The sequence below is a fragment of the Fundulus heteroclitus genome, chromosome 23, assembly GCF_011125445.2.
Source record: "Fundulus heteroclitus isolate FHET01 chromosome 23, MU-UCD_Fhet_4.1, whole genome shotgun sequence".
In the NCBI taxonomy this organism is placed as follows: Eukaryota; Metazoa; Chordata; class Actinopteri; order Cyprinodontiformes; family Fundulidae; genus Fundulus; species Fundulus heteroclitus.
In genome coordinates, this window is record NC_046383.1 from 13,886,359 (window position 1) to 13,898,470 (window position 12,112).

The following is a 12,112-nucleotide window of genomic DNA, read 5'->3' on the forward strand; positions in this document are numbered from 1 at the left end:
CTCAAAATGACTCGATTGTGTTAGAGTTAGGCTCTCAGGACTGTCTAAAAATACACTGATGGGGCATATTGTTATGACTGCTGACGTTTTAGCATTGATTATAGGAAATAACATTAATTATCTCTTCATCCTGTCACATGGGTGGGTTCTATTAGGCAGTAAAATTAATTTTTTTAACAAATCATAGGTGTTAGAAGCAGGAAAGATGAGCATCTGTGAGGATTTGAGCCAGATTGAGAAGAGACCAGATTATGATGGATAGATGATCGAGGCAGAGCGTCTCCAAGAGTGCAGCTGCTGTTGGATGTAACCAAACTTCAGTGGTCAGACTTCCTCAAGTGGTTCAAAGATGCGAACAGTGGAGATGTGGTGACCTGGTCACAGGTGGCCAGGCCTAATTTATACACTCAATTACATTTTATTTATATAGTGCCAATTCATTATACATGTCATCTCAAGGCACTTTCCAAAGTCAGACTCCATCAGATCCTCCAGGTTGGTCAGAAAGTTTCCTCTCTAAGGAAACCCAGCAGGTTGCATCAAGTCTCTCCAAGCAGCATTCACTCCTCCTGAAAGAGCGTAGAGCCACAGTGGACAGTCGTCTGCATTGTTGATGGCTTTGCAGCAATCCCTCATACTGAGCAAGCATGAAGCGACAGTGGAGAGGAAAACTCCCCTTTAACAGGGAGGAGAACCTCCAGCAGAACCAGAACCAGGCTCAGTGTGAACGCTCATCTGCCTCCACCCACTGGGGCTTAGAGAAGACAGAGCAGAGACACAGAAAGCACAGAAGCTCACATTGACCCAGGAGTACTTTCTATGTTAGATGGTAATAGTGGATGATCTGCCTCCCCTGATGATGTCACAGCTAACAGAACGCCAGACCAGGTGTACCTTCTATGAAGAGAAAATTGACAGAGAACAAAACGTTAGAAACTGAAATAACAACAAACAATGCAGATTGGAGAGCAGTAGGAGAACTCAGCAGAGTGAGAGAAATAGACCCTGATGTCCTCCATGTGGGGAGCAAAGGTCAGCCGTCTGCGGTCCAAACTAACAGCTACATTTCTCTTACTGGTTCTGATACATTGTAGATAGCTGTCAAGGTGACCATGCTCACCCCCGTGGATTTCGAAGCCACCAACTGAAGGGATGTGACCCTCATAGCTGAAGAAGGTGGCCTTCAATTTTCTCAGCTTTCTGTCTGGTTGATGCGCTGGAGAAATATGTCCGGTTCAGGGAGGCGTCACCCTGCAGCTCACTTTTAAGTGTCATCTTGGTGCCGGTTACCACGCGGCACCTTCAGGGGTCTAGTGGACTACATACCTCCATATGTGTGGAACAAGTGGAGCAACTACTCCCCTATCTCTAAACAACCCCAAATAACAGATCATTGGCCTCTTTATTCTCTTTTTACTGTTTTAAACAAAAAACAGAATCTAAAAATAAATATTCAAAATGCTTGCTCAATTTTAGGCTTATCCTCCCAAGTCTGATTTTCAAACAAAAAGTCCATCATTACAATCTAATCTCCTCGATTAAGAAAGAGAAACGGTAAAAGGAACGGAAACTGAGGAAATCTAAAAAAGGAGAGAACTTTGCGTTGCTTTGCACTGTTCAGATGGAGACGGCAAAGCGCACAGACCAACCAGTCTGCAGCACCACCATGGGAACACACGCAGGTGTCGAGCAGTCTGTGTCTGCTGCAATAAAGCTTCCCACCATTTGCAGAACCAGGATCCTAGAAGCTCTTTCTCAAAGCAAACCTGGCTGTAAAGTGTTTATATCGGCTTATTAAATCAGCATAGATCCAAGACAGCGAAACACATATATATATATATATATATATATATATATATATATATATATATATATATATATATATATATATATATATATAAAAGCAAGCGTCTCCCAAATGTATCTATGTTTAAAGCTAAAACAAGTATTGTAGGAAGAGTACACGAGCTGTTGGGTGCCATCAACACGATCAGGCATTCATGCAACAGGCTGTGTTTTTTTATGAGAGTGGTCATAATGTTATGCCTGATGGTTGCATGAACATAGGAGCTAAACTATTTTCCTGTCGAACACAGACAGACGGGTCAAATATGATAAAACCCCCGCATGCTACTAATCTGAGCCGTCTGTAGGAGCGATCCAAGGCGGCGTCCCGCTGCTTTCCTTGGGCGGGATGACGCTGAATCACGTGGTGCGGACAGCAGCAGCGTCATGGCACCTGCTGGCAGACCCCCTGTCACCAGGCCAGGTGGCGCCTTGACGGCGAGACCGCTGCAAGTGTGAAAACAAGTCGCTGCAAAGTCAAATCGCACATGTGGTCGTTTCTTAGGCCACATCTAAAGCAACCTGATCGTCGCAGCTCTCACCTTGCGTCGCCGCGGCTCACACAGGAGAACATGCAGATTACACATTCTGCAGCCTCCGTCCTCATTGTTTCTTATGCGCTCTCTCTCTTCCCCCCGTACAGCTGGAGCTTAGCCGTGGACACATCCACCCACACCCTGTTTAGTCTTTTGTCCTCTTTGAGCATGTTTTTAAATGTCATCATGATGACAAGCAACGCTGTGAGTGCAGAGGAGACCAGGCCGGCTGCCGCCTTTGTGTTTCAGGCTCCTCAACGGGACAGACAGGCGTGCACAGCAACACGCCGCGATCTCACCGACAAGCAGGCATTCATTCTCAGTCTCACACTCTGCCGATTGTCTCTCTTCCTTCTCTCTCTCCTGCGCTCACAACACACCACTGGCTGGATTAGCATAGTAATGTGCCATGTTGCATCACACTGACTGGAATCAATTACAGCCGGTCATTCAGTGTCTATAGCAGGAGACATTTACACAAGTCTGCTGTTTGTTAATCATGTCCAACAGGAGTTTATCTTCAGACCCCTTCAGTCTGCGTTTTAGAGAGAAAAGACAGAGGGGTAACATGAAAGCCATCAACATGAGAATTACTTTAAATGTCAAGTGTAATAAATGTCCAAAGAAGGAATTTGTCTGCGATGCTGGTGCATAAAGATTTTTCTCTTATTCACTGGTCTCCTGCGATGAACACCCACTTTTCATTTTCAGCAGAACAGATTTTCTAAATGAAATGTAATTCCAGTTTTTTTTTATGTCTGGTATGTTTTGTAGTACATGCCTGTGCAAATTCGCAGGTATCCAGGTTCATGGCAACAGCAAACAGGCTTAAATCGGAGGAAACTGGACCTTCACTCGGTTATTTCTGAAAACGTTTCCACACCTATACAGGAGTCTTTGTCAATTCTGGTGTTTAGTAGTATACTTCAGTGCCTTGCAAAAGTATTTTCACCCCCGAAGCTGTTTCACATTTGATTAACTTTAAACCAATAACTTCCTTTTATTTCACTGCACATGCAGACTAAGAAAGTGGAGAATAACTGTGAGGTGGAAGGTACATGGTGCTTGGATATCAGAACTTTTTACACATAACGTTGAAAAAAAAAACACAGCACACAGTTTTAATCCACCCCTTTTCATCCGGTGTCCCAAAATGAAATCCAGTGCAATCAGAAGCCGTCTGATAAGTGAATCAGACCTGGAGTTACGTTGCAGTATAAATGCAGGTGTTCTGTTTCTGGCCTCAGACGCTCTTTAGAGAAAATTAGAGAGAAATCATGGATCGCATCCTGAATGCATCATGGAGACCAAGCAACCCAGCAAACGGGTCAGGGAGAAAGTTCTGGTTGCTTTTAAAGAAGGTCCAGGTTCTGCAACTATAACCCAAGCTTTGAAGGTCTCCCAGAGCTCTGACCAATCCATCACACATTAAAATAGGGCTGGAGTATATAGAAAAAAAAAACATATAGATAAAATCAAAGTCATATTGATCGATATCGATAATTATCAACAAATATAAAACATATATTTTAAGTACAGCCCTGGACATTTTATGCTAATGCTTAGCGACCTATTTTTAGATACAGAACACTGAATTCAAACTCAAACATTTATTCAACCAACTTTTTACCAAAACTGCAAGTTTTTAAAAAAGAAAAAAAGAAGGCATGCTCTCTGAACTTAGCGAAGCTTAATTCCTCGGTCTGTGTTTGTGATCGGTTGGCGGGATGTAACGACTGTAGTATTAATCTACATGGATGGAATGTATAAGGAAAGAAAACTGTTATTCTATTGAACTTTTTATTTAACCTTTTTTTTTCTTTCATCAATATACGTCTATCGATCAATATATATTGTTTTTGAATTATCATCCACCCCAACCTTAAACCTTTAAAAACATGGCCGGTCACCGTGGGGATAAGCTGTTAAAAACTATTAGTTGTACACATTATAAATCTGGCTTTTATGGAAAAGTGGCAGGAAAGAAGCTATTGCTGAAAGAAATTCCCCAACAGGACCTGTTTGCCACAAACCATGTAGGCAACACAGCAAACCTGGGGAGCAAGGTGCTCATGGTTGGAGCTCGATGTGGAGCAATCCTGCAAAATCTGTCACAATCTGAAAAAGACTTGATGTTGGGAGGGGGGGGGGTTGACCTTCAAGCTGGACAACATTCTTCAACAAGGAAATATTTCAATCTCTAGATGTGTAAAGCTGTAGAGGCAGACCTCAACAGAAACGTGGTTGTAGACAGTATTTGGTAAATTTGTAATACAGTATACTGTATGAAAGGCATTTATTATTTTTATTTTGTGTCACATTTGTGCTCAACTTTGTGTTAGTCTGTTGTAAAGAAGATTCAAATGAACACAATGAAGTTTGTGGCAGCAACACAGAAAAATGGAAAAACTTTCAGCTGTTGTGAATATGTTTGTGAGGCACCTTATGTCATATTGTTAGTCTTTCAGTTTTTTTCCCAAGTTCAGCTGCCTCAGGATTGAAGGCCATAAGAGAATAATATATTCATAGCATTGCTTAAATAAGATTCTGCACAGATTTCCCTGCATCTATTTTCAGGCAACACTGTTTCGGCACTATCTAGCCAACATGCATTAGGCATTCACCTTCCGCAGATAGAGTGCAGATTCCTCTTGCACACGTGTGCACGACTCCCGGAGTCTGTCTACCTCATCAGATTGCATCTACTCACACTTAACTCCCCCGACAGCGGGGTCTATTTGCCTGTACGTCTGCCCGTCTGCCGCCTCCAACGCTCTGCAAGTTGTGACCTCAATTCATAGCGAGCTTCGTGTTGCGGAGTCTGCTGCCTCGGCTGCAGTCCCGGTTGCTTCAGAACGAGGAATCAGAACGCTTCCTGGTCAAAAATGCCCGCTGCATTGTCATTCCATCAGTGTGGCGCCGTAACCTTTAAATGGAATCCCCGTCTGATCATGAAGGCACGTGTCAGTCGGGGGCATCGAGGAGCTCAACGATCCAAATCTGACATTTGTTCTTTTAGTCGAGAATTGATCAGAGCAGGTCTGACCTGGGAGACGTCCTCCCAGGAGACAAACAGCACCTGAAATATCAGCGGCAGCGTGGAGGCACGGCCACCGTCTCATGGGGAACACATTTATGGAGTTTCTCTTTTTTTTTTCTTTTTTTTTCCCGCGACAGCAACACACTGCGCTCTGCGGCGAAAACTTTGGGAGGAAAATCCTTTCACACTGAAGTGTTTGATGACAGAAACAGAACACTTTAGGAAGATTCAGAGCTCTTCTAATTATTAAGTGGAACTACGTGAATTTGCAGCCTTCTGCTTTAGATTTTCCGCTCAATTTGCCAGATGCCATGCTCTTTAGTGAAGAATCACAGCCTTTACTCAGACGATTCACAGATGCTACACTAATAATCGACGAGCAAACAGGGGTCTATCAGTATATTGGTATTTTTGAATGTGCACTTACCTTAGCAGACCTCTCCTCTCAGGATCCAGACATGAAACACGTCACCCAGCCAAGTGAAGCAAAGTCTGATATAGGAATTTTAAAAGTGCAGAAAGAAGAAGAAGTTGGTCTGTTTCAGAGCCTAATTAACTGTCTGCATGAACAGAGTTTAATTTGTTGTTCTTGCTTATTTTGTTCATGGAAGACGGTTATCATTAAAGCCAGGTACTTTTTTTTCCTAACTGAGATTAAATCAGATTAAACCCAGACTTTCTTCTTTAGGTCAGTTAGGATTATCAAAATTATTTATATTTGTTCAATTCCAGAACTTCCTATGCTTTAATCGTTGCCCAGATGATCACGTCAGAGCTTTGTAAGCTTCAGATAGGATCGTTATTTTATTGTTTTCTATCGTCGACATACGTCTGTTGATCAATACTGCTGCACTGCAAAAACGAATCTAAAAATAAGTACAATGTTCCTAAAGTTAGTGTATTTATTCTTTATTTGGGCGGGTAGATAAGATGATCTGCCAATGGAATGAGCATTTTTACCCCTAAAATAAGATAATTAGACATCCTGCACTTTAAATAAGATGATGGAGATGAATTGTTCCTATTTTAAGCGCAAAAATCTTATTCCATTTGCAAATCGTCTTATTTACCTGCTCAAATCAAGGACAAATACACAAATTTTAAGAACATTTTACTTATTTCTAGTTCCGTTTTTGCGGTGTGCTCGCCTGACGTTATCAAGCCAGAAATACGGCAGTATAATGGTGCTATCTAGTGATGCTGGACTTGTCTCAGTAGTAATAATCAGTTGAATCATACAACTCAGGCTGACCACAGACTATCAGCTTGTCTTCCATGATGCAGTCCTACACCCCACGTCACAGTCACATCTACTCCCTGATTGGTTTGCCCGTTTGCGTTGCTAGGATTGCCTCTGTGTCCTCGCTTAGCGTTGCTTTGCTTCATGTTGCTCCTGTGTTGCACCTGTGTTAGGGATATGATGTAAATCTGTCGCTCGTCCCGCCCCATTCACAATCAATGTGAACGCTCCTTTAGACGTCTAAGAAAGGATACCCAAAACGTTTGAGCCCACTTTAAAAGTCGATTCCAACCAAATGCTAAAAACATGATGTTCACTTCTGGTGCCGGATTAAAAGCATTGAGAAATCCATCATTATTTTGGCATCTAGCAAATAGAAATAATGTTGATAATCCTAACTGACAAAAAGAAGCGGTTTAGTCTGTTCAACGTCAACAAGCTTAAACATGTTTTAATACAGCGGATGTAAATCCCCGGTTTGAACTGCATGTGATTATTTCAGTAGATTCTGGAAACTGGGACCTTTTTACATTTTGAAGGACACCGTTAAGCCACACAACCCAAAATGTTCCGGTTGAAGAGGAACAACTGGGGCGGAGCTGGAGAGGCACCCTTAGGTGGAATGAGTGCAAGAGAGCATGTGAAGTGTCCATGCAGAGCAGCCTTTCCTGAATAATAAAATAACCCTAAGCAAGTCGTTCATGCTTCTATTTCAAGTTTTGTTTTCCTAAAAGAGATATGACCATTCTATGTTTTGTTTTTTGTTTTTTATTTTATGCTGATAATAAATTCTGCACAGCTGTTTCTGTCTTTTAAACCCACATCAGGAATTTTATTAACTGCAGCAGAACAGTGTGGGATTCATTTAAATCTTTACTTTGAAGCTCCTAATTATTGAAGTTATTAAAACATGCAAACAAACAAGTGTGAAATTGTAAAAATTTCCTTTAGAACCTGGTTAAATAAAAATGAATAAAGCGGGATCATAATACAGCTGCAGACTGGTATAATGTCTGCAAACCGTGGTCAATTTGTTCAATTTCCCTGGCTGTCCCCATAAGCCGGAAGGCATTTGGGTATTAATCTCTAAGTAGTGGCAAGTGTGGCAACAAGACTTAATTCATTTACTTAAGAGCTTTTCACGTGGGGTTTAAAAGTTAATAAGACGATCACTCTGTGGTGCATTTGATTAAACCCTGTTAATTACCCCAGGTATAATGGGCTATTAGCAAAGGCCCGGTTGTAAAAGGGCAAAAGTGAGATTATTGTTTTTATGATGTACTTTTGGTCGACCTTTCTCAGTGTCAGGATAACTCTGGATATTAGATTATAGCTGAGGTCCTCCTACACAGTTAAGTTAAACTGTTCTATTCGACGTTTTGGTAGTTTAAATTAAATCGATTGCTCAACTTTAACGCTCAGAAGATTCTAATCTTGATGTTCATTTTTGTTTCCACAGGCACTTTCTATTTAAAACGGGGACAGGAACCACGCCGTTCTTCGGCGCCACAGCCCCTGGCTACACGATGGCGACAGGAACCGTTTACTCCACGCCGGCACGCCCTCTGCCCAGAAACACGCTGTCCAGGGGGGCTTTCAAGTTCAAGAAGTCCCCTAAACACTGTTCCTGGAAATGCACCGCCCTGATCGCCGTGGCCGTGGCCGTGGTGCTCTCCATCATTCTCTGCTACTGCATAGGTAAGGCTCAGGGAGGATTACAGCAGCCGGAGCGTTTGAGCAAAGTTGAAATTTGGTTGCACTGCACGCATGGGAACGTTTCTTAAAATGTATTTGCCTTCATGAATCTGACAGCTTTTAAAACAGCTTTAAAAGGAAAAAAATAAATAAATAAATAAGGCTGGCCTGTTTGCTCCAGAAACTTTAAATGAGAATGAAGCAGAGTTTTCCTTTAGTCTCACTTATGGAAACACACCATTTTCTTTTTCTCTCTCTTTTTTTTTTTTTTTTACCTTTCACAGTTTCTTGCAAATGTATTTTCACCCCTTAAACATTTTTCACATTTGTAAAGTCTGAAAGGTGTTGACTTCACAGTGTGGTCCCCCCTTTAATGTAATACAGCTAGAATAAGCACGTGTCGACATCAGTTTTCAAACATTGCCACATACTCTCAATTAGATTTAGACCTGGACTTTGACTAGGCCATTCCAACACATGAATATACTTTGATGTAAACCATCCTACTGTAGCTCTGGCTGCATGTTTAGGGCTGTTATCCTGCAGCAGGATTCTCCTTCATTTAGCTCCATCCATCTTCCACTCCGACTTCCTTCCCTGTCCCTGCTGAAGAAAACGTCTCCACAGCATGATGGTTGATGGAGGGGAAGGTGCTTTTGGTGGTACTTATATGCCACACAGTAAGATTGGGGTCTCCACTGACTAGAGTACCTGCTGCTACATGCAAGATGTGTCCAACCACATGGCTTGTGGACAACTGCAAACTTATTTTGGGTTTCCTTCAGCGAGAGCTTCCTCCTTGCCAGTCTTCCATAAACGCCAGACGTGTAGAAAGCGCAGCTAATAGTTGTATTAGCTGTAGGATGGTCCTAAACTGTTAAAGTATTGAACCTCAGATTACGCAACTATACCAACCGGCCAACCATAAGTCTGCCAGTAGTCCTGTTTTAGAAATCTTAAATCAATTTAAAATAGCTCCAGGACTGTACGTGCCATCCCACCTGAGCTGCGGATTTCTGCAGCTGCTCCAGAGTTACCCTGGATTCTGGTTTAGGGCGACGCGATAAGCAGTAGCTGATTGTTGTATCGTTTAGGATTATCGTGGAAAACAAATTATTTCTTTAAGAGCTGTGGAAGTGACCAGAGGGTTTGAATCATCTTTACTGTTTGTTCCCACTGTATGGCACCAGTAAATATGAATATAGCTGAAAACATGATTAAATGCAGTTCCTGGGTGCTTTTTAGCTGCATGTTTGCAAGAACAGAACGTAGCTGGAGTGGATATGAGTAAGATTTGTTTTTAAAGCAGTATTTGTGTTGCTGGAGCTCCGACTGTACGGACGGACGGACAGACGCATCACCAGAAAGACTCTGATGACATTTAAGAGACTTTTTATGACAGCTTTAGCATTACTGTAATAAATACCCCAGAGTACGGTGATGAATCAACAGTCCTTAACGTTTCTCACTAGCTCTCAGTTTTGCTGCATTTCTTCTGTTTTACAGCTGATGGACTGAAGTTTGTGGCTGTAACTCGATAAAATGGGGTATAAATTGCATTGCGAGGTATTGTAGGTCTGGTTTCCTTATCGAATCATAAACAGACTCCTACTAAGCGCAGTGTTTCACCCTCAGAACTCGGCGGACTGTTTCAAATCCGTTTATTTGGAAGCACACCGATACGACGCCGCCTCTGAGTTTTTGAGGACCCGGTGACGAGGTACAGTTCCAGCTGTCACATGAGTTTATGCAACCAGTTTATCTCCTTGTGCCACAGGCAGTGAATTTCAGATTTAGGCGGGTGAATATTATCTGCTTTGGCATTGAACAATTGTCTGCCGGTCAGATGGAAGGAATGATTGACGTGCCGCTGGGAGTGAGAATGGAGATGGCGTTCCTCTCCCATCGATGTCCCGATATGATTCACTGGAGTCTATCTGACCAAACTTTCAGGCAGATATGCAGACAATGCATCAGTACGTCCCTCGGTAGGAAGAAGAAACGCTGTTGCTTTCGGTTCTGACAGGACGCCGTGCATCATCCCAACGCTTGTGATCAAGCATTTCACAGAACAATGCCCCGTTTATGTCCACACCAGTTTACATTAAAGCGCCATCAGTGAAGTTCAAATAGGATTGTTTTAGTGAAGTTTTGGAGCCAAATTCGTATAAAAGGAGCAGCAGTTTCACAAACATGAAACGTAAAGAAGAGATTGGTCCAAAACGCCTTTGTTGTACAAGAACTAAAACTCTCCCGTTCTGTGAAACAGGAAACGCTTTTATCTCGGTCAGCAGGATGAGATACTCACCCTCCACTCTCCCTCCTTGGGGCATTATTTCTTACAAGAAAGCTTTTTTTTCCCCCTTTTTCTGCTGTTTTTATAGCATATGTCAAAGCTGACTCCTTGGTAACCTTTGGAATCTTGACCAGAGCAATAAACCTGTTACAGATTCATCTTCCCTCATGCCCTCCCTTGTCATCCAGGCCCTTAATCCTTCCACTGTGGGTTCTGCCTGAGCGCATGTAGAAGTATTCACCCAGCTTGGAGGCAGGGGAAACGTGACACAGTTGTATAAAGAGATATATGGCGATGTTGGAGAGATCCTATATAACCAGTGTTTTATTGCTGAGCAGAGAGGCGAAGTGCTCCCCTGGAGGAGAGGTCATAAATGAGCTACATCAGTATCGATATTCATAATCCCTTCATTGACTTAACTGGTTCGTTACTTTGTGCGGTTCCCAGTGTGATATAATGACTAATGTGCTCAGTTTACAGAGGCAAGATGTAACTTCCTCGGCTATTGTCTCAAGCTGCTCTGCTACAGTCGATTCAGTCACAACATGTTTTATCTTTCAGCCATCAGAAATATTTCTGTAGACCTTGTAGGGTTTGTTTTCAGGGTTTTAAATATACTATAATGTGGATACTTGACTTTTTCCCTCCATAACGTGAGTCTTATAATAAAGAGATGTTTTGGACTCCAGTCCAGTTCAGATGTTTGAATTTAAATATATGCTAACGCTAATATTTTCCGCTCCACAATGCTTTCAAATAAACATTTCATATGTTTTATGGTGACATCGTAAGTAAATATGAAAAATTGACACAGGCGCTGTATGTCGCACAGCTGCGTTACTGCAGTCAGATTTATTATTACCAACACAACTGATTCTAACATAATTAGCCTCGGAGTGATTCTGTGTTGCTTGAATTAACATCCTAAAGAACCGCTAAATCTGTGGAGACTGCTGAGACTGAGGAGGGGATGGGGGCAAAGTTGACTTAGCAGTTGTTTTGAAAGGCTGTTGCTGTCAGTTCTAGATTAATTGTTGTGTAAATGTTGCTAAAATGATCTGAAGAGCTTCTACTTCCAGAGAAGAAAAGCCCTCCTTACCAAGCTCCTTACATACAGTCCTTAATTAAGTAAAAGGAAACACACACACACACACACACACATACACACCCATATATATATATATATATATATATATATATATATATATATATATATATATATATATATATATATATATATATATATATAGCTTTATAATTGTATTTGACTTTATGTTTAATTAAGAGAAATAAGAAAAAGAGAATTAGATAAACAGTTATTTTCTAAAACGAGTGTAAGATAAAACACAAAACGGTGAGTCTGAGGGAATCCACTGTGTCTTTCTTCAGATTCTGAAACAGAGATGTTCTTTTTTTTTATTATTTTTGGCTACAAACTCTTACATATTAACTTATTTTTA

At 41.6% G+C, this 12,112-nt stretch overlaps 1 protein-coding gene across 7 annotated transcripts in view; it reads left to right on the plus strand.

The window, feature by feature from the left end:
- Positions 1-12,112, plus strand: part of si:dkey-237h12.3 (teneurin-3) — a 208,992-nt gene that overhangs the window by 92,036 nt on the left and 104,844 nt on the right. For all 7 annotated transcript variants that reach the window (XM_036127293.1, XM_012876933.3, XM_036127294.1 and 4 more), the window contains exon 5: positions 8,121-8,359. In XM_036127293.1, the coding sequence (XP_035983186.1) occupies positions 8,121-8,359 (239 nt within the window). The remainder of the gene's footprint in view (positions 1-8,120; positions 8,360-12,112) is intronic.